The sequence below is a fragment of the Bos indicus x Bos taurus genome, chromosome X, assembly GCF_003369695.1.
Source record: "Bos indicus x Bos taurus breed Angus x Brahman F1 hybrid chromosome X, Bos_hybrid_MaternalHap_v2.0, whole genome shotgun sequence".
Classification (NCBI taxonomy): Eukaryota; Metazoa; Chordata; class Mammalia; order Artiodactyla; family Bovidae; genus Bos; species Bos indicus x Bos taurus.
In genome coordinates, this window is record NC_040105.1 from 64,925,459 (window position 1) to 64,948,375 (window position 22,917).

A 22,917-nucleotide genomic window follows, 5' to 3' on the forward strand; every position below is an offset into this window, starting at 1 on the left:
GAATTTCATTCTATTAAGGGAAAATCAAGCAGGGCAAAGACTAATAGTTTTGCCAAGAGAACGCACTGGTCATAGCAAACACCCTCTTCCAGCAACACAAGAGAATACTCTACACATGGACATCACCAGATGGTCAATACTGAAATCATATTGATTATATTCTTTGTAGCCAAAGATAGAGAAGCTCTATATAGTCAGCAAAAACAAGACTGGGAGCTGACTGTGGCTCAGATCATGAACTCTTTATTGCCAAATTCAGACTTAAATTTAAGAAAGTAGGGAAAACCACTAGACCATTCAGGTATGACCTAAATCAAATCCCTTACAATTATACAGTGGAAGTGACAAATAGATTAAAGGGATTAGATATGATAGAGTGCCTGAAAAACTATGGACAGAGGTTTGTGACATTGTATAGGAGGCAGGGATCAAGACCATCCACAAGAAAAAGAAATGCAAAGGCAAAATGCTTGTCTGAGGAGGCCTTACAAATAGCTGAGAAAAGATAAGCTAAAGACAAAGGATAAAAGGAAATATATACCCATTTGAATGCAGAGTTGCAAAGAATAGCAAGGAGAGATAAAGCCTTCCTCCATGATCAGTGCAAAGAAATAGAGGAAGACAATAGAATGGGAAAGACTAGAGATCTCTTCAAGAAAATTAGAGATACCAAGGGAACATTTCATGCAAAGATGGGCACACTAAAAGACAGAAATGGTATGGACCTAACAGAAGCAGAAGATATTAGGAGGCGGCAAGAATACACAAAAGAGCTATACAAAAAGATCATCACGACCCAGATAATCAGGATGGTGTGATCAGTTACCTAGAGCCAGACATCCTGGAATGCAAAGTCAAGTGGGCCTTAGGAAGCATCACTACGAACAAAGCTAGTGGAAGTGATGGAATTCCAGTTGAGCTATTTCAAGTCTTAAAAGATGATGCTGTGAAAGTGCTGCACTCAACATGCCAGCAAATTTGGAAAACTCAGCAGTGGCCACAGGACTGGAAAAGGTCAGTTTTCATTCCAATACCAAAGAAGGGCAATGCCAAAGAATGCTCAAACTACCGCACAATTGCACTCATCCCACATGCTACCAAAGTAATGCTCAAAATTCTCCAAGCCAGGCTTCAACAGAACATGAACTGTGAACTTCCAGATGTTCAAGCTGGATTTAGAAAAGGCAGAGGAGGTGGGAGGATGGGGGCACTGTGGGAGGATGGGGGCATTGTGGGAGGATGGGGGCATTGTGGGAGGAGTAAGCCACTGTGGAGGGAGAAAGACAGGACTTGACAAATACTGGGTGGAGGGGCAGAGACCCTTCAAGACAGACCCTGGGGTTCTGGATCCCACCCCCCAGAGCAGGTAGGGTTTCCAGGGTACAGTGCTGCCATTTGACTCCAGAGATGCTTCTTCCCCAACCATGAGAGGCAGGGAGGTGGAAGAAACAGGTTCCCATTGAGGCCAAGAAGCACACACACCTCCTGGGGTGTGTGTCCTCCTGTGGCCAACTCTCCAGCAAGCCTGACCACACCCATAGTCAGGCTGGGGCCAGCAGGAGAAGAGAAAGGTAGACTTACGGTTGGGGTCACAGAGGAGACCCTTCATGGCATGCAGGTATTCGCGGCCCAGCCATGCCTCATAGGTCTGTGTGGCGATGGGCACCAGCTCGGAGGTGGCGTCTTTAAATAGCAGGTTCTTCTGGCCATAGGCCTCAGAGCTGAACATGTGGAAGCTGCTACCCTCATGGCTGAACAGACGCTGTGTGTCAAGGGGCAGGGGTGGGGGCTGATGATGTACTGTGGGGAGAATCCTTTCTTTCTAGTTCAGCTCCCGCTTCCTTCTTCCTGTGCCTGCAGGCCAGGCACCCACTCTGAGGACTGCATGAGCTTTCTCCTTCCCTTGCGCTCCCCAGTGCATTCTGCCTTTTCACACTCAGCTGACTGAACACATGGCTTAAGGCTCAGGTGTGCAAATGTACTGAGCACAAGCAGTGGGGCCGAATTCGGTGGCAGGATGAACAAAACTAACCAAAGCTGGTGCGGCCTGTGGGCAGAAACTTGCTGCTGTTCTACGCAGCGGTATCAGTAAAACATTATACACCACATTTAATTAATGGTGTACTTTGACATTTATTTGTTTAGTCATTTTGTTTACTTGCTTGTATGTTCTGCCTCTGGGTCCTGCCCCTGCTCTGGCTGGTGCAGCCCTGGGATGGCTCTGAGCTCCCACCCTGGTGAAAGATAAGAAGGTCCTGCCACCCCAAGAAGCTGTGTGGGGTGCCCTGAACTCACCTGGCCTTCATTGAGCAGCCGGAAGATGAGGCCTCCATCTGTGTCGGCCCGGACCACCACGGCGTGAGCTGGTACCCGAGCCAAGTGGCATTGCCTCCATTCGGTGACATCAGCCCTGGTGCCATCCTGGCACAGCAGCTCAAAGTCCTGTGACAGCAGTGCCTGGCCCCAGGAGGGCAGGGTTTTCCCTGGGAAGATGGGAATCCTGTCATGAGCCAACTCCTGTCCTGGGTGGGGCTTGGTGAGGACATCGGGGAGGACCCTTGGGAGGGGGCCTGGGGAGAGCCTAGGGTGTCACAGACCACAGACACACAGTGAAAAGCGACCCTTACAGGAAGTGAGAACCAAAACCACACCAAGAAGTGAGAACCCAGAATCATACCAGGAGGTGAGAACCGGAACTCAGAATGAAGAGGAGCTTAGTGGCTGCACTGTACAAAATCAGGTGTCTCTATAGACTGTGTCTATTTACTTACATTTTAAATTTGTCACCAATTTCTAATAAAAAGGATTTGAGATATCTGATAATAAAATAACACATATAAACAGAACTGCTTATTAAAGACAAAAAGAATAAGAAAGTAAGAGAAACCGAGGATGAGAGAGAAATATATCGGAAAAAAAAAAGAAAAAAAATTAAAAAAAAAAAAAAAAAGAAAAGGCAGAGGAACCAGAGATCAAATTGCCAACATCTGTTGGATCATAGAAAAAGCGAGAGAGTTCCAGACAAATATCTACTTCTGCTTTATTGACTACGCCAAAGCCTTTGACTGTGTGGATCACAACAAAGTATGGAAAATTCTGAAAGAGATGTGAATACCAGACCACCTGACCTGCCTCCTGAGAAATCTGTATGAAGGTCAGGAAGCAAGTTAGAACTGGATATGGAACAACAGACTGGTTCCAAATAGGAAAAGGAGTACATCAAGGCTGTATATTGTCATCCTGCTTATTTAACTTACATGCAGAGTACATCATGAGAAATGCTGGACTGGAAGAAACACAAGCTAGAATCAAGACTGCCGGGAGAAATATCAATAACCTCAGATATGCAGATGACATCACACTTATGGCAGAAAGTGAAGAGGAACTAAAAAGCCTCTTGATGAAAGTGAAAGAGGAGTGAAAAAGCTGGCTTAAAGCTCAACATTCAGAAAACGAAGATCATGGCATCTCGTCCTATCACTTCATGGCAAATAGATGGGGAAACAATGGAAACAGTGACAGACTTTATTTTTGGGGGCTTCAAAATCACTGCAGATGGTGACTGCAGCCATGAAATTAAAAGATGCTTGCTCCCTGGAAGAAAAGTTATGACTAACCTAGACAGCATATTAAAAAGCAGAGACATTACTTTGCCAACAAAGGTCCATCTAGTCAAAGCTATGGTTTATTCAGTAGTCATGTATGGATGTGAGAGTTGGACTATAAAAAAAGCTGAGTGCCGAAGAATTGATGGTTTTGAACTGTGGTGTTGGAGAAGACTCTTGCGAGTCCCTCGGACAGCAAGGAGATCCACCCAGTCCATCCTAAAGGAAATCAGTCCTGAATATTCATTGGAAGGACTGATGCTGAAAACTGACTCATTTGAAAAGACCCTGATGTTGGGAAAGACTGAAGGTGGGAGAAGGGAATGACAGAGGATGAGATGGTTGAATGGCATCACTGACTCAATGGACATGAGTTTGAGTAAACTCTGGGAGTTGGTGATGGACAGGGAAGCCTGGCATGGTGCAGTTCGTGGTGTTGCAAAGAGTCGGACACGACTGAGCGACTGAACTGAACTGACTGAAGGGAAAAAGGAAGTAAGTCTGAACTTACTGGTGGCTGTTCTCTGAATGGGCAAATAAAGTGATAAATACAGAAAGTGAAAGAAAGTTTTGTGAGAAGTGGACCCCGAGAAGAGAGTTTTGTGCATGGTACAAGTTTCTTAAGACATTAAACTGCCTTTGAAATCTTTTATTGTTACTGTGCCTAAGTGAGTAACTATTATTTCACAGTGAATATAAGCTGGTACCAAACTGGAATTTGGTTTCTCTCCTTGTTAAATGAATAAAGTTTTCTTAGAATGCAGCTTTTTGATAACAGACTATGTAAATTCCCTTGCCTTTAAGTGATTTATATTTGTTTTTAAAATCTTTTGTTACTTTGGTAAACTATTATTTCACAATGATCTATGAAGACTATGGCACACATAGACAAAGCTCATTCCACTTCTACAAAAATTAATCCCTCATCGACTGCTAAATTAGGGAATTTAAAATGGATAAACAATGGCCATAAATCAGAGTTATGGGAAATCCGCTTGGCTTTTCCTGGCTCCCTGACATACCTCACTTATATTTGATGGGATAAAGTCTTCCCTAACTTCGGGGTTAATGCTCTCACAAAAGAGGAAAAAATGTTTAAAAATGTGCTTTGCACTTTGGGTATACTTTCTACAATCTCCAGTGATCAAGGCACACACTTCACTGGACAAATCATATCATCATTAACAAAAACTTTTCAAACTTCTGAAAACTATCACTGTCACTATCAACCTCAATCATTAGGCAAGGACAACAGAAGGAAAACTAATTACATGGGATTAAATAAACTGCTAAATATGATTACAATTCATGACTTTTTGTCTGACATATTACTAGCTTCTGATCTTTGTTTCAGATATCAAGAAGCTTTTCTCCTCAAGCTACTTATGGTTTAAAACAATTTGGTAATCTACACCTGTGGGTAAAATTAAAACATTTTTCTTTTGTCTCTGCCTTGGCCCTCTAGAAATTGGAGACACTTGAGTTCTGAATAGATTTATCAGGTAAATAAAAAGATTGTCTCCTGACAAATATAGACATCTCAAAGTATAGTGGGGACCTCTAGAAGAAAAAACTCCACCTCGACAAAAACTGATGACAGGCCTGTGGCATCTGTAGTCAATGGACCAAATTTATTTTAAAAACAAATTAGTTTTGGCTGTGTTTAAAAAAAATGGGAATAATTTTAGAAAAAAAAAATTTCACTGAATATTAAATTCTAGTTTAGTTAAGGTCTGTGTTTACTGAAAATTCACTTCTCATTTAGTCCCTTGCTGTTATGTTATACTGTTACAAGATAAAACTCAGATGCTTCATGATCTACAACCAGCAGATTAACATCAGACTAAGTCAGACCACATGGTATATACTGGACTACACCTAAAAAAAGTTCTTTAATTCTTACTTGTGAACTTACTATTACTGCAAACTATATTATTTTCTATATTGCCAGTTTTATAAGACTATTCTCTTACATTACCAAATGTGTGACTGAGCCTCTAATAAAATAATGATACATAGTTCCATATGAAATCAATGATTGTAATAATGTAACTCTAGATGGGAAGAAGTAACAAGAGGGAGTATTTTCCTGGACTGTAACAGACCATTAGTAACACAGATAAGGTCCAGGACTTTTGCTACTTTCATGGCTTAGTCCAGTAACAGAACATTGAGTGGCCAATCAAAATGTCTTCACTAGACTTGGGAATGTGCCTTCCTAGCAACGTGGGACAAAATGATCATAAAATGCCCCTAAACCAGTGGTCAAATTTAAGGCAATGAAGGGGCCCTGCCAACTGAAAACTGGTACTTGCCATCTGCCTCTACAAAGAGTAAATCAGGAGCCACTCCAGTTGCTGACTTTCAACACCCCCTCAAAGGAGTTCAGGGTAGAAATCATGAATGAGGCATTCTGTGCTCTGGGGAAAACCGGCAGAACAGGCCTCAGATTGTTATATATTTTCAAGAAAAGATTTTCATGAGCCCAAATTCTTGCATCGTCTCATACCTAGAGAAATACCAACATCACAAGCCAACATCTAGCCCTGGTTCTCCTGGCTAGCCTCTCTTCTAGGCCCCTTAGCAGCTTTTCTACTTCTATTCATCTTGGGGCTATGTATCTCTAACTTCCTGTTAAGTTTGTTTCTTCTAAAAAATGGTAAATAAATCTCCAGATGGTACTACAAGGATATAAGCTGGCTGACATATGGATTATGTTGGAACAAGTGGTCTTGTCATTCCATGGACTCTCATCTTCCTCCATATGTGCACCCTGACAGAGAGTGGGCATCAGGACCCAGACCCCATGATGCCCCTGTCCAGCAGGAAGAAGCCAGAACAGTCTCCACCCCTTTTCCCAATGACCTGTGTCCCCATGTCCCGCGGAGATAGGCAGGTAGTTAGACATGAGCAGGGTGTTAAGGGGCCAAAGATCTGGCCCATTAATAAGAAGGGGGGAATGCTGAATCCTGCCCTAGGCCATAGGTATGAGGCCTTGCACCAAGGCCTCAGAAGCAGAGCCCAGAACCAGTCACCTCTGAAGCTGACTGAGCCCCTTTGTAACCTTGCCAAAAGCCCCCTGATCATCAGTAACAAGCTTCCTGACTCCCAATTAAGCAAAGATGCCCACTCCAGTAAATACCCTATAGCATCCCAGCCAATCACCTAACATCAACCTTCCAGCCAGAATTTTGTCTTAAGGCTATATAAATTGGTTATTAACCCATGAACACCGTCAACTCTCCTTGGTCTCTGTCAGGAGGTCGGCCTGCTTCACTCATAGTGCCCACTTTTATCTCTCTTTGTTCTTAATAAACTCACTCCCTTCATAAATGCTTTGTCTGGAAATTCTCTTCCAACTGTGTTCCAACTGCCTGAACACTCTCCTAATATAATTGATTCAGGAAAGGATCATCGACAGATGCTACAACCTTTGGGTGTAAGGACAATGGGGAACAGAACGTTCATACAATTTCAAAGTATCACCCCCATAGATTATTTACTAATTACAAAAGGCAAAATGTCCCATTGCAATGGAGAGATCTGTTGGGCACCACTTTCTTGAAGTGCTCAAGTTTAGCATTATCAACATTGGGACAACCTGACATTGTGCCTTCTGATAGCCAGTAAGATATTTAACCAGAATCACTTGGAAGAAAAGACTACAAGAATTCATAGTATAGCATATTTTCAAGACAATTTCCCTGGATTCTTTCAAATAGGTAGTGTCATGCAATACAAAGAAAAATGCTGGTGGATTCTGAATTCAGAGGCTAAAGATTAATGCAATGCATGAACCTTGAGTTGATCTCGGATTGAAATGTAAAATGCTCCAGTTAAGACAATTGAGGAAATTTAAATGTGGATTTTATGTTAAATGATATTGACTTAACGTTAAGTTTTAAAGATGTGCTAATAGTATTATGGTTAATGACAGAGGATGAGATGGCTGGATGGCATTACCAACTCGAAGGACATGAGTTTGAGTGAACTCCGGGAGTTGGTGATGGACAGGGAGGCCTGGCGTGCTGTGATGGGGTCGCAAAGAGTCGGACACGACTGAGCAACTAAACTGAACTGAACTATGTAGAAAAGTGTTAGTCACTCAGTCAAGTCCGACTCTGCAAGCCCATGGATTGGGACCCACCAGGCTTCTCCATCTATGAGATTTTCCAGGCAAGAATACTGGAGTGGGTTACTGTTCCTTTCTCCAGGGGAACCTTCCCGACCCAGGGATCAAAACCTGGTCTTCCGCATTGTAGGCAGACTCTTTACCGTCTGAGCCACTAGGGAAGACTATTTTTAGGGGTGAAGAATCACAGTATCTGTAACCCACATTCAAATGGTTCAGGAGAAAAAAAAAAACTAGCAAAATATTAAAATCGTGAATCTAGGTGAAGGTTCGGCTGTTCATTTTTCTCATCTCTTACCATCTTTTTTTCCAAAAAAGGAGGGAAGGAAATCTATTTTTATAAGGGAATGTCAATTCAAAACAACTAACTTGCACTAGTGCCTTCGGCACAGTGCGATACACAGCCAGTTTCTCTTTGGGACGGTGCAATAAAGGCGCCAACAGAGCAGACGGGAAGAACGTGAACGTGCGTGCTCAGTCGTGCCCGACTCTGCAAATTCTATGGGCTGTATCCCGCCAGCCTCTTCTGTTCATTCCAGGCAAGTATACTGGAGCGGGTTACCGTTTCCTCCTCCAGGGAATCTTCCCAACCCGGGGATCGAACCCACGTTTCCTGTGTCTCTGCATTGCAGTCAGAACATTCTTTACCACTAGAGCCATCCCAGAAGCCCACAGAACCGAAGAAACGGTTCTAACGCTCATTTTCTTGGCAACGAGGAAGTGGGTCACGTGATCCACGAATCGCCTTCTGATTGGAGGAAGATCCGTCGCTCTTCCCCAAGGTACTGAGACAGCGCCCGCGCAGATTAGCAGAGGGGGGAGGGGCCAAACAGTCTCTTCGACCAACGGTTTTTCACAGATCCAGCCTCCTGATCGCGTATTGTCCAATCAAAAGCCCTTAGTAACGTAGTGTTACCAATTCTCCTTTTCTCATAGGACGGGCGGTCTTTCCGGTTCCTTATTCGGCTTCCGGTGGGAGCTTATCGTAGCCAGGAACTCAGTGAATTACTTCTGGGCGAATGGTTTTTATTTCCGGGCTATGGGACAAGACAGTGCCGTTTAGCCTCCTGTAGCCGCTGAGGCAGCGCTGCCGCCGCCGCCATCATGTCAGACACGGATAGCGATGAAGATTCCGCTGGAGGCGGCCCATTTTCTTTAGCTGGTTTCCTTTTCGGCAACATCAATGGAGCCGGGCAGTTGGAGGGAGAAAGCGTCTTGGACGATGTGAGGGGGTGGGCGTGGGCATAGAGCTAGAGGGTATATCGGCTGAGGAAAAGGTGGCGTGAGCAGAGTTTAGGATGCTTGGAGAGTTGAGAGTGCTTAGGAAACTAGAAGAGAGGAAGATGTGGCCCTCCCTTAGTGAGAGGGCGCACTTAACGTACGCGAAGAGAGAAGCGGTTGCCTTGCTAGTAGGTTGTGTAGTAACAATCTACTAGCAAGAGAGTGAGGGGGCTCAGTTCTGGGCGAGGGTGGGGACAAGAGGTGAACGGTAAGCCAAGTGGCGCTGAGATGGGTGGCTTTGGCGGAAAAATAGCCTAAGCTACTGAGATTACTTTCAAATCGTTGCTATGAGAACCTTGGAGATTCTTGAAACTGTCTGCATTTTTGACATCACTGACTGGAGATGGCTCTAATTAGCTAGAGCGAGAGGGCAGACCGGCACCAAATCCTGTGGTTCGGGCCCCAGTTCTTAAAACAGCCAGTGTTAAGACCATCCATTGCAGGCCTCTTCTGGTCCCAGTGCACACTTGCTTACATAGTTTTTCCACCATTCACTGACATTCATGAAATTGTTTCCTGTGCCCAGTCGACTCTTAAACCTATCTTCATTTAAAGTTCATTTTCTCAAGGAGAAAATACTGACCAGTATTCCTCCTTCGCTGCAACACACAGTAAAGATAACAATAAAGTTCTTGATTTGTTTTCTCTAGTCGGAATTACCTGTTTTCTTAGACTTTATTCACTGATATGCTATTTAATTTAGTCTTGGTGGTGGTTCCTTGAATAATTTTTCCTTACGTTACTTTAAAGGATGGTGATGAAATTGAATATGATGTGTTATATCTGATCAATGTGGACGTCGAAGATGTACTTCACAGTTCTCAAATGTGATGCTTCTTTTAGCATGCTGTGGAGTCATTTATATGGGTTTAAACTTTGTTGTGGATCTGGAAGTAAACCTTGTGGTGTGGGAAACTTAGGTTTAGTTATTGTTTTTGACTCTGGTTTTGACTCCCTTTTTCAGGAGTGTAAGAAGCACTTGGCAGGCTTGGGGGCTTTGGGGCTGGGCAGCCTGATAACTGAACTCACAGCAAATGAAGAACTGACTGGTACTGATGCTGCCCTGGTAAATGATGAAGGTGAAGTCTGGGTCATGGGGAGTATGGTGGGGGAGGAAGCTAGCCACTTACTGTACATGTACTTTTCAGTGGGAATTATCTAAGGGAGTGAGAGTTCCTGGCACTTTATTTAGATCTACCCCCCCACTTTTATTTATAGGATGGGTCAGGAGTACAGAAGATGCTGTTGACTATTCAGACATCAACGAGGTAGCAGAAGATGAAAGCCGAAGATACCAGCAGACAATGGGGAGCTTGCAGCCTCTTTGCCATGCAGGTGATTCGTCAGTGCCATCAATAAGAGCATTCTAGTACTTTTTTTTCTTTTTTTTCAAAAAAGATTTATTTATTTATTATTTTTTGTCTGTGCTGCATCTTCGTTGCTGCATACTTTCTTTGGTTGTGGTCAGCAGTGGCTACTCTTAGTTATGGTGCACCAGCTTCTCATTGTGGTGGCTTCTCCTGTTGGCTACTCTTAGTTATGGTGCACCAGCTTCTCATTGTGGTGGCTTCTCCTGTTGCAGAACACAGGCTCTAGTCACAGGCTTCAGTAGTTGTGGTGCATGGGCTCAATAATTGTGGCTCACGGGCTCTAGAGCAAGGGCTCAGTAGTTGTGGCACACAGGCTTAGTTGCTCTGAGGCATATGGAATCTTCCCAGACCAGGGATTCAACTTGAGTCCCCTGGGTTGGCAGATGGATTCTTAACCACTGGACTACCAGGGAAGCCCCTAGTACATTTTCTTGCTGTGTAGTTCAGTTTGTTTTTATCCAAGCTTTCTGTCATTGTACCTGCTTTTTATGTCTTTGCTTCTCTCCCTTTGTCAGCTCAGTTCCAAGTAGCTGCTATCCTTTTTTGTGTTCTGGGGCAGCATTTTTATACTTAGGCTTTTATTCCTTATACTGGTTAGTCCCAAATTCTTGGTGAATGCCAAATAAGAATGATAATGCTTTCCTCCTTATCATCTGGTATTTGAGTTCCTGTGGGGTTCACAGTACTAATTTAGATGCTATTTGAACTCAGTCTTTGCCCTCAAGGAATTCAAGAAAAATTAAGTATCCAGTTCATATATAAATGAGCACATGTATTTATTGGTTCAGCTTCTGTTGATCACTCACTACCTGTATGTTAACACAGTGCACTTAATGCATGCTCACAACATTGGTTTTCCTTCCTGGTATAAGGTGCTACATTATAGAATCAGAATGTTAGAGCTCGAAGGGGTTTTAGTGATTATTTATTCTTAACCTCATCATAGATAGACTTGAACTTCAGAGAACTTTAATAAAATGTGAAACTTTATTAAAAGTTCTATAATTAGCTAGTGGCAGGCCTTGACTAATTAAACATTTCAGTTTATTAAACATTGAGCACCCATTATATACTATAAACTGAAATAGTATTGTACAAAGATAATAAAATCCATTTTCTGATTTTTGAGGAGCTCCATTCTGGTCATAGTTCATTCTTTCCACTGCCCTATACCATCTTGGGACTTTTGTATGAAGTTGTTCATTGTTTATTCATTATCCATTTCTTTGAATTAGATTTCAGCTTGTGGAGAAATGTAAGTAAAACCTTGGTAAATAGCTGAACTTAAGTTTCTTCAGAGTCAGTTAATGGATTTGAGTGCTTCTTTTTTTAATATATTTATTTTTATTTACTTATTTGACTGCCAGATCTTAGTTGCAGCACTTGAGATCTTCAGTCTTTGTTGAAGCATGCAAGATTTTTAGTTGATATTTAGTTGCAGCACGTAGGATCTAGTTCCCTAACCAGGGATCAAACCTGGGCCCCCTAAATTGGGAGCACAGAGTCTTTGCCACCGGACCACCAGGGAAGTCCCTGGGTGCTTCTTATATAAAGAGATAAACTACACTGTATACACAAGAAGTAACTTAGAAAAACAGAAAATACAAGCTTTACTTTCAGGGATATTATTATCATTTGGAAAAGGCAAAATAAACGAATGCTAAACAAATCTCACAATTTGTATGGAGACATTAAAGACCCTGAATAGCTAAAGGAATCTTGAAAAAGAAAAAGGGAGCTGGAGAAATCAGACTCCCTGACTTCAGACTATATACTACAGAGCTACAGTCATCAATATAGTATGGTACCAGCACAAAAATAAAAATATAGATCAATGGATCAGGACAGAAAATCCAGAAATAAGTCCATGCACCATAGAATCCACCTTTCAATGCAGGGAAGTGGGTTCAAGCCCTGGTCAGGGAACTAAGATCCCACATGCCACAGAGCAACTAAGCCTATGCACCACAACTAAGACCTGATACAGCTAAAAATAAATAAATAAAATAAATACCAAAAAAAAAAAAAAAAGAAAGAAAATCTGCTGGCCAATTACCTTCATACTACTTATTTCTATCTCCAAACCTTTACGAAGCCATGTTACCAAACCAAAATGTCATGCTGCTCCTGCTGCTCCTCTCTGTCAAACCTTATCTTTCAAAATTCACCTCCATGAAGCCTCTAGAATGCCTTATACCTACTTCTAATTATTCCAAAGAAACACCCTTGTAAATCAAGCTGTGTGAAGGGGCCAATGCCAGGGAAGGAGGAAGCTAAGGGCATCGATGAAGGTACCCTCAGAAGACAAGATAACTTGGAAATGAGCTTCCAGAGCACCAACACTATCAAATATAGCATCCTCCTTTTCCAGGAAGTCAATTCATACAATCCAATTTAGAACCCCGTATCTAGCTTCTTCCTTACTATCCCTAGCCATGACAACAAATCCAAATCTGAAAATTATAACATTCCCTGAAAATCAGAGCTGAAGTCAGGCAGGTTGATTCCTCCAGTTCCATTCTTCTTTCTCAAGATTGCTTTGGCTATTCGAGTTTTTTTGTATTTCCATTCAAATTGTGAAATTATTTGATCTAGTTCTGTGAAAAATACCAATGGTAGCTTGATAGGGATTGCATTGAATCTATAGATTGCTTTGGGTAGTATACTCATTTTCACTATATTGAATCTTCTGGTCTAGGAAGGCAGGTTTCTTAACCACCGTACCACCAGGGAAGTCGCCCATGGAGCAGTTAGACAGCACCTTTATGTACACATTACTTGGAGTTTCATGCTGTAATAATCCCTCAATTTTCTTGTCTGCTTATGTGTGTTAATATTTACCTCATTAATAAGACTTTGGTGGGAATTTAAGTTCATTATCACATGGTATGAAATCACCTACATAGAACAGTGTCATGGTAGGAGCTCCTTAAATGTTGCTTGTCTTCCCTTCCTAAATGAAAATGAAAATGGATACTTGTTGCTTTGGGATTTTGATTAGGAAAAGGGTAGAGGGGGACTTCCCTGGTGGTTCAGCAATGAAGAATCCACCTGCCAATTCAGGGAACATGGGTTTGATCCCCAGTCAGGGAACTAAGATCCCACATGCCTTGGGGCAAGTAAGCCCACATGCCACAGCTATTGAAGCCGTCTTTCTCTGGGGCCTGCATGCCTAGAGCCTGCTTCAGGATGAGAAAAGCTACCACAGTGATAAGCCCGTGTGCTGCAACTAGAGAAGGCCCACACAAAGCATCACGCTCAGTGCAGCCGAAAATAATAAAGGAAAAGGTTAAAGAGGCCAACTAACTGAGAGACTGTTTTTGTGAGCTAGATGTAAAGTTACCAAAAGTTACCAAGGTCTGGAGTAGGGTGACAGTTGTGGAAAATGATAGGCAGGGTCAGACTTTAGAGTTCCTGATAAAACATCAGTAGGACTTGGTAAGTGAGAAAGTGTGTTGGAAAGACACTGTTGTTAAACTAGGCTTAAATTCTGACTTTGTCACTTAAAATTATATGACCCTAAGGAAGTCACTTAACTTCTGTAGCTCAGAATAATTTCTGCTTTGTAGCGTTACTGGGAGGATTATAGATAACTAAAAATACCTGGCACATAATACCTGGAGCTCAATGAATAGAAGTTGCCTAATGACTGCTATTAATGATTTATTGGAAAAGATGTGTTGGGTGTAAGAGATTGATGAAGGAGACAGGAGGCTAAAATCATAAGCTGGGAAAATGAGGATGGAGGTGGTATTGATAGTAACAAAAGGGAATTTAAAAGAGTTGAAGGATATTTCAGTGTGATAGTGAAGTATAATTGTTGAATAGCTGAATGGAAAACCTCTTTAGGCAGCAGAACATGCAGTACAATTGTAGAGGGGCTAAGTCAGGGCAAGACATAGAGGTTTGGATTTAGTCTAGATAAAGACGATTCTTGAGAAAGGGAATGAAGAATTCAGTGGTTGAAGGTTAGTGGAAGGAATAACAGGCTACAGAAGTCAGACAGAAAAAGTGTCAAAGACTTGGAAGGTGAGAAGAAAGTCCAGTTTTAAACTGACAGAGAAAGAAGATTGTTAAATTTAATTATGAGGTTGAGCAGGTTGAAAAGAAACAGTGTTTGACCAGGAGAAAGAGCAGAGGTTTTATTAATAAACAGTTCTTGGGGGCTCCCTAAATTCCTGTATGAGATATACATAGTGTTACAGCATTTGGCGATACATTGTCATCTCTTTCTGAAGGCAGAAGCTGTACCTCTTGTGTGTTCTCAAGGAATCTGCATAGTTCTTCATATGATGCTTTAAAATATTGAGTGACAAAGGAGCTCAAGGTTGTTGTGTGTCATTCTGGATATTGAACTCACTTTCTTGGTTTTATTAGATTATGATGAGGATGACTATGATGCTGATTGTGAAGACATTGATTGCAAGTTGATGCCTCCTCCACCTCCACCTCCAGGACCAGTGAAAAAGGATAAGGACCAGGATGCAATTGCTGGTGGTAAGTAGAGACTTACTTACTTTTATCTAAGGAGCAAGTTCTATTTCTGGTCCAGATTTTTGGCATGCTCATAGGGGGCTATTCAGATTAAGCCGCTAGGAAATGATACAACTTCTATAAGCAATTCATACAATTTTAAAATTTCAGTGTTAAAGGTAAAATTTAAAACATTTGACAACAGTATTTTAACATGGGCTCAAGAAAAAGTAGTTTAGGTTGATGTGGTTCTCAAATCTGACTGCCCATCATAGGCACCTCAAGTCTTCAAAAAATTGCAGGTTTCTGGCTCTCACTCCTGGAGAATCTATCTGATCCAGAAGATCTGGGGTAGAGCCCAGGGATTTCACAGAATTTCCTCAAGTAATTTCTGATGCAACTGATCTGTACTGGTATTTGGAAACTACCTGTCTAGATGATTCTCTTTAAAAAAATGATTAAATGAGAAGGTACCTAGAATGGGTATAAATCATTTACAGCCAGCTGTCAGATTCAGAGATTTCAAAGTCAGGGACTTATCTCACCTATTCCTATGTCTGCAACTGTGGTAAGTCATCCTGTTCTAGGCTAGAAGGTTGGGGAAGAGCAGTGTCTTTGATCTCTAGTGTTTTGAGGCTTATGTCAACCTACATGTCTCCTAGTAGAGTTTTAAGCCCTTTCCTTTTTAGTCTGCAGGCTAAATAGCATTTGGTAACTTTGTGTCTTAGATCTTGTTTTATGCTAAATAATTTCATGGTTACCCTGTGGGCTTAAATGTTTCCAGTTTATGGGTTCCTGAATCGGGCATGAAAAGGCCTGATTGGTATAAAAGTGTTATGTAATTTTTCTATTGGTCACATTTCTTTAACCTAATATAGAAAGTAGTAAATGTAGTAATAGTGTTTGTTTTCTCTCATCACAACCCCAGGGTACCAGGTACAAGGTGAGTTGTGGATGGTGGGAGATAATGCATTGGAATGAGTTTTCCGGGTTGCATACCTAGTAATCTGGGTGCTTAGAACTGTATCCCCTGCCACTGAGCCATGCTTAAGCCTAGAGTGGGTGTTGGCTGAATTTGAGGAAATATGCTCACAGTTACATGCCAAAGGGGTTTCTCTTCCTTGTTGCAGTGTCTGAAGATGGAGAAGGCATCATCTTGCCCTCCATCATTGCCCCTTCCTCTTTGGCCTCAGAGAAAGTGGACTTCAGTAGTTCCTCTGACTCAGAATCTGAGATGGGACCTCAGGAAGCAGCACAGACAGAATCTGAGGATGGAAAGCTGACCCTACCATTGGCTGGGATTATGCAGCACGATGCCACCAAGCTGTTGCCGAGTGTCACGGAACTTTTCCCAGAATTTCGTCCTGGGAAGGTACTTTTGGTGGAGAATGCCTGCATTCCAAACCACTGCCCTCTTGTAAATACTGAGTTTTGTTGAGATATTGAATATAGAATGAGCAGAAAGTAAAGGTTTCCTTATTCAGTGATATTGTATTGGGTCTTTTTTTAAGTTTTATGCCTTGATCATATTAATACATGTGATTTATATAGTTCTCATTAGGAATTGTCCTTTCCCTCTTAAAAGAACTAGTCCAAATTATTAAGGAATACTTTACTTTCTTGGTTGGTGTTGTAAATCTGAGTTCGGCATTTCTTGATCCCTCCCTCACAGTTGAGTAGACTTCTCAAAGGAGTTCTAGCTCAGAGCTACTGTCGTCTTATCTGACATTGGGTCTCTTACATAGAAACATGTTTTGTGTTCTAGGTGTTACGCTTCCTACGTCTTTTTGGACCAGGAAAGAATGTCCCATCTGTTTGGCGCAGTGCTCGGAGAAAGAGGAAGAAGAAACACCGTGAACTGATACAGGAAGAGCAGATCCAGGAGACGGAGTGCTCAGTAGAATCAGAAGTCAACCAGAAATCTTTGTGGAACTATGACTATGCCCCACCACCACCTCCAGAGCAGTGTCTCTCTGATGATGAAGTAGGCAAAATAGAGATCTGGAATTAAGACCCAGGAGGGCAACAAATGAGTTCTTCCTAGCTTAGGTCTAAATTGAAAGTAACACCTTAGTGTCCTGTGCCTATTATCATTAAGTAGTCATGATTTCAGTCCCAGTAGCTATCCCTTCCCTGTTGTAATAGAGAAGTATTTTGGGCAGGCAGATGGTGATATACTGGTGAATAGGAAAGTTGAATGATAGGCAGAGTGTGACATGATACACCTCCATTGTTTGCATTTTAACCTCAGTCCTTATGGATTCTCTAAGTTCCCCCTCCTGCCCATTAACTCCCTATAGCCTTAGGGCATCTGGGATCAGGATGTCTACCTCCCCTTCTACTTTGTTCTGTTACAGATCACAATGATGGCACCTGTGGAATCCAAGTTTTCCCAGTCAACTGGAGATACAGATAAAGTGACAGACACCAAACCAAGAGTGGCTGAGTGGCGTTATGGGCCTGCTCGACTGTGGTATGATATGCTGGGTGTCCCTGAAGATGGCAGTGGGTTTGACTATGGCTTCAAACTAAGAAAGATGGAACAGGAACCTGTGATGAAATGTAGAATGGCGGATGTAAGCAACACGGTATGTAAGAAAGGAATCACTGTGCCCAGAGCCCTATCAGTATTACTTTACTTTTCAATTGGGGAGACACTGAGTAGGGTTTCTTTGGTGGGAGATTGAGGTGTCTAAACCTTTTGTTTGGTGTGGTATATCGCCCTGGCAACTTGGCCCTATTGCAAGGATTCTTGTTTGTGAAATGAGTGTTGTGCCAGACTAAGAGTGGGAGGAGGCAGGTATTCCTTCATTATCAGGTGTGTGTCTCTCAAGTCAGGACCACATTTGATGTATCTGATTTATCTGCTGTGGGATTTGAAATGGGAACTCTGACCAGTGACCATTCAGGGATTTGTTGTTCTTCCCCTACTTCTGTAGGAATACAGGATACCTGAGGAAAGCAGTGGCACCGATCTTCTGGCTGATGAAAACTTCCTGATGGTGACACAGCTGCATTGGGAAGATGATATCATCTGGGATGGGGAGGATGTTAAACACAAAGGGACAAAACCACAGCGTGCTAGCCTGGCAGGCTGGCTTCCTTCCAGCATGACTAGGAATGCCATGGCTTACAATGTTCAACAAGGTTTGCATCTGTGCCCACTGTGTCCAGCACCCTGCCCTTCACCTCAGTCATCTTAAATAAGCTTAGCTGTGATCTTTGCTGCCGAGGGACAGTGAAATGTTTTAGATCTGAGCCCTGATTCTAGTCCGTAGTTTTTTTACACTGTTAATGAGCTAGGATGGACTCTGATTTCTCATTAAAAAAATGTGAAAAGTACTTTAAAGTTAAAAATATTTCTGAGATATAATAATGCTTTTATCTTTATAGTCTACTTTTGTTTCCAAAGGCCCCTTTATCATTCTAGAATTTGCTTTTTCCCTCCTTAAATACACATGCACACACAAAAAAAGGTATGCTATGCTTAATGTAGAAAACTTTGAAAATACAATGCAGTATCAAAAATAACTGGTAATTCTAGAGACTATCAGCTCTACCTTTTTGGTGTACTATGCTTTCAGTGTTCTATCCTGTATGTGTATGTAGCTGAGCTTATTCCTAGAGGTACAGTTCTATGTGTTGTGCTTTTTACTTAATGTTATTTTATGTCATTTAAAATTCTTCATAAAAATGTTTAATGACATGGGAAACTCATTTTAAATGGAAAAAAAAAGCCTAGATATGCACACTATATAAACAGAAAATTTCCTGAAAGGGAAAATACCATGAGATTCACAGTGGTTCTTTCTAGTTTGTAAGATCACAGATAGCTGTGCAGTTTTCTTTATATCTTTTCTGTCTTTTCCAAATTTTCTTGTCTTAATCTGGATTTCTTTTGTAATTCAGTGGAAAACCAAAAATGTCTTATTTTTTAAATATAACAAATAATTTTTTTCTTTTTTCCTTCCATTCTATCTAGAAACACTATTGGTTACATAGTAGTCATATATGGATATCTTCATAATTTTTAGTTACTATTGTATTTTAAATATACTTTGTTACATTTATTGTTAGCATATCTTATCGTATTATTACCATAATTTGTTTAATCAGTCCTATGTTAAATATTTGGTTGTTTAAATTTTGACTATTATAAAAAATACTGCAGTGAACATTTGTTGTCTGCAACATTTTTTAACAGTGAGAAATACATTGTTTCCAATAGGTTCTTTTTCAGTAGCTACATGAGTAACTACTAGCGTTTACTCCTTTTCCCTTTGCTAGAATTGAAGGGAGCATGAAATGTTTTGTTTATTCTTTCCTCCTGTTTTGACTAGGTTTTGCAGCAACGCTGGATGATGACAAGCCTTGGTACTCCATTTTTCCCATTGACAATGAGGAGCTGGTATATGGACGTTGGGAGGACAATATCATTTGGGATGCTCAGGCCATGCCCCGGTTCTTGGAGCCTCCTATTTTGACACTTGATCCCAATGATGAGAACCTCATTTTGGGTATGGTACTGGCTGGGTCAGTGTTCCTTCCCCATAACTGATAGCTTGCTGTCCTAATGTCAGCGGGCAAGAGGAAATCAGAAGGGTTGGGAAGGTCAAGACTGGAAGCTTCTAGATAGCAGTTTGAGACAGCAAAGTTGTGGCTCTCAGTTTCTAATATTGTGTATTGTTTTAGGGAAAACTCATAATGTAGAAATGTTGGAAAGTAGTACCTTGGAGATGTCAGGAGTATAGTTTGATTGGTTGGACTAGAAGTGGTCTTGGGGGAGATGAAAATCTGGTTAGGAATTGCAAAGGTGTCAGTAGGAAAGTTGAATCTTCAGGGATAACAACTCCAGGGTGACTTGTTTCCTCCTTAGAAATTCCAGATGAGAAGGAAGAGGCTACTTCTAACTCTCCCTCCAAGGAGAGTAAGAAGGAATCATCTCTGAAGAAGAGTCGAATTCTGTTAGGGAAAACAGGAGTCATCAAGGAGGAACCACAGCAGGTCTGTGAAGGGAAAAGGGATTTGGTGTTTAGAAGAACAAAGAAAGGTAATGAAGAAGGGTAGTCTGACTAAGGTTTATTTGATAACCTGTCATTAGAACATGTCTCAACCAGAAGTGAAAGATCCATGGAATCTCTCCAATGATGAATATTACTACCCTAAGCAACAGGGTCTTCGAGGCACCTTTGGAGGAAATATTATTCAGGTAAAAGTAGTGGTTTTTTTTCTGTGGTGAATGTGAACCACTCCTTTGTTTTGGTGTAGACATGAGTAAATCTTTCTTTGACTGGAGTTCAATTTGAACCCTTATATTTCTATCTTAGCATTCAATTCCTGCTGTGGAATTACGGCAGCCCTTCTTTCCTACCCACATGGGGCCCATCAAACTCCGGCAGTTCCATCGCCCACCTCTGAAGAAGTACTCTTTTGGGGCACTATCTCAGCCAGGTCCCCACTCAGTCCAGCCCTTGCTAAAGCACATCAAAAAGAAGGCAAAGGTATGATTGAATCTTGGTTAGGAAAAAAAAAAAGAGCTATAAAAGACATTGGAATACAAATGGGGGAGATGGACTGGATATTAGATGCTTTTAGGAAATCGTCTATTTTCTTAGAAGTGATAAAATATTATTGTGGTTATTTAGGAGAATGTCCTTATTCTTGGGAGATGCATGGCATGTGAAAATCAAGTAAAATGTCATGATAACTTCAACTTTAAAAAATGGTTCATGGACTACCCTGATGGTCCAGTAGTTAAGAATCCACCTGCCAATGCAGGGGACATGGGTTGAATCCCTGGTCTGGAAAGATACCATATCCCACAGAGTTGCTAAGCCTGTGCACAACTACTGAAGCCTGCATGTTCTAGGGCCAGTGTTCTGCAACAAGAGAAGTCACCCACAATGAGAAGCCCACACACCACAGTGAAGGAGTAGTCCCCACTCACTGTAGCTAGAGAAAGCCTGTGTACAGCAACCAAGACCCAGCTTAGCCAAAAAGAAAAAAAGGAAAAAGGTTTAAGCAAAATCTATTGATAGTTATAGCTAAACAAATATGGTAAAATATAAAGTAATATATAAGTGGTGGGATAATAAGTGTTCATAGTTTTGACTTTATGCATAAACATTTTTGCAATAAAATAGGAAAAAAAAGCAAGTAAAGTTTTTGATGTCTCAGTGAACAATATCACTGTATGTAATTATTGTCCTGTCAGTAGCTGTACTGTATTCTCCTTGTTCTCGGCAGATGAGAGAACAAGAGAGGCAAGCTTCAGGTGGTGGAGAGATGTTTTTCATGCGCACACCTCAGGACCTCACAGGCAAAGATGGAGATCTTATTCTTGCAGAATATAGTGAGGAAAACGGACCATTAATGATGCAAGTTGGCATGGCAACCAAGATAAAAAACTACTATAAGCGGGTGAGTCTTCTCAGAAAAATCTTTGTTGTTAATAAATAATTGTGGTTAAATATTCAGGAACCATATGTGAACATACATATATTTTTAATACTAGAAATTTATTGGGAGAAAGGAATGGTATCTGTTTTGCAGTTAGTAGTATTAGTAGAATGCTATGCTCATGGAATGTTTTATTTAGGCTTATTGATTATGTTCTGGGATAGTAACTGGGTCTGTTGCATTCCTTATAGAAACCCGGAAAAGATCCTGGAGCCCCAGATTGTAAATATGGAGAAACTGTTTACTGCCATACATCTCCTTTTCTAGGCTCACTCCATCCTGGACAATTGCTGCAGGTGAGGAATTATTTCCTGCTATAACTTTTTCCTAAGGAAATTGACAGATGAGCTAGTCAGCCCAGAAAGAACCAATTCTGTGTGATTGAGACACTGTTTAACTAAAGTATGGGAAAGAACAATAAAAGCTAAAAATTATTATAATCCAAAAATCTGTTTTTGCATCTTTTTATTAAAACTGGCTCCTTATTATGTTATTCTATAAGTTAAATTTTAAATAGTCTTTTGGAAATACATAGTGGTAAGAAGTCCAAAAACATCTGGGTAGCATAGGGAAGTCAACTGGATTAATAATTTACTATAGTTAATTTATGAATGTTTAATTTGTATGTGTAAGATTGGTGTGTTTTGAGTATTGAACTACACCCCAGCTATAGTGAAATGGTTTTTCCCCTCTCTGTTCTGATGGGTATAGAAATGCCTTCTGGTAACCTAGCTTTTACATACTTTGTTAAGGGAAGGTATAGAGGTCCACGAATGATGTGAGGAAATCTTTAGCACTCTACTACCTTGTTTCCCCCTCACCCCCTCCCCAGTTTATTTCCCTTGGCAATCTTAACCAATTTAACTGTTCTTATACCTAGTTTATCCCATTGTTTCTATTGCTTATTCTCTTAAAGCATCTACAAAGCACATTTTTTTTAATCCTTTGCATCTATAGTCCATTTCCACCAGATTTTGAGTATCACCTTCATACTGTTGCTAGAGTTCCTGTCCCTATAACTTTCTGTTGAAGTTTTCTACCAGTTCCTACCCTTTTGTGGCTACTTTTGTAGTCTCTCAGATATCCTTTTTCATCTTCCCCTGTGACTCTTTTTCCACATTTAGAATTTTCTTTCCACACCTACGTATTGGATCCTCCCTCTTTCTGTCTACTTTTTGTATTTTTTTGAGAAGTCTTTCTTTAGAATCTTAACGACAGGTTCTTAATGACAGTTTGATCCTCATCCGGCTGCCACTTAAACAAGCTCAAATGTTTCTGTCCTGCATCTTTAGTTTGTCTATTTTAAGCATAGTTTCTAATTCATTAGTTGTTTTTTAAATTAATTTACTTAACAAATGTTTTGATTTCACATATTATGTCAGGGGCTCTGCTGGGATCTAAGATAAGCAGTATGGTACTTTTTAGATTATAAAGTGATTTTCAGATGTAATCTTCATAGTAATCCTGTGAGTATAGGAGTTTTAAGTATCTCCATTTTGTAGATGAGGAAAATTGAGCTCATAGATATTAAGTAACTTATCTGACATCATACAGTGAGCTAGCACAGCCAGTGTCATCTATAGTGTCAAATCCTATA

At 41.1% G+C, this 22,917-nt stretch overlaps 2 protein-coding genes across 9 annotated transcripts in view; one reads left to right on the top strand and one right to left on the bottom strand.

Annotated features, from left to right (window-relative positions):
• Positions 1 to 24: 24 nt before the first annotated feature.
• On the bottom strand, positions 25 to 8,840 carry LOC113888062. The gene is made up of 4 exons (XM_027535396.1): positions 8,794 to 8,840; positions 2,296 to 2,581; positions 1,212 to 1,762; positions 25 to 40 (listed from the first exon to the last, which is right to left on the bottom strand). Exons 1-4 carry the CDS (start codon positions 8,838 to 8,840, stop codon positions 25 to 27), a joined length of 900 nt encoding a protein of 299 aa, XP_027391197.1.
• The window catches only part of TAF1 (TATA-box binding protein associated factor 1), a 71,718-nt gene continuing 57,545 nt past the window's right edge, over positions 8,745 to 22,917 (top strand). For 5 of the 8 annotated variants that reach the window (XM_027534868.1, XM_027534867.1, XM_027534870.1 and 2 more), the window contains exons 1-14: positions 8,747 to 8,961; positions 9,983 to 10,097; positions 10,237 to 10,353; positions 14,766 to 14,885; positions 15,992 to 16,233; positions 16,627 to 16,845; positions 17,219 to 17,449; positions 17,801 to 18,008; positions 19,202 to 19,378; positions 19,738 to 19,865; positions 19,963 to 20,070; positions 20,189 to 20,362; positions 21,108 to 21,281; positions 21,512 to 21,616. In XM_027534868.1, the coding sequence (XP_027390669.1) occupies positions 8,842 to 8,961; positions 9,983 to 10,097; positions 10,237 to 10,353; positions 14,766 to 14,885; positions 15,992 to 16,233; positions 16,627 to 16,845; positions 17,219 to 17,449; positions 17,801 to 18,008; positions 19,202 to 19,378; positions 19,738 to 19,865; positions 19,963 to 20,070; positions 20,189 to 20,362; positions 21,108 to 21,281; positions 21,512 to 21,616 (2,238 nt within the window). In that variant the 5' untranslated portion in view covers positions 8,747 to 8,841. Of the gene's footprint in view, positions 8,962 to 9,982; positions 10,098 to 10,236; positions 10,354 to 14,765; positions 14,886 to 15,991; positions 16,234 to 16,626; positions 16,846 to 17,218; positions 17,450 to 17,800; positions 18,009 to 19,201; positions 19,379 to 19,737; positions 19,866 to 19,962; positions 20,071 to 20,188; positions 20,363 to 21,107; positions 21,282 to 21,511; positions 21,617 to 22,917 lie in introns of all 8 variants that reach the window. The other 3 variants (XM_027534866.1, XM_027534874.1, XM_027534869.1) reach the window with 3 other exon arrangements.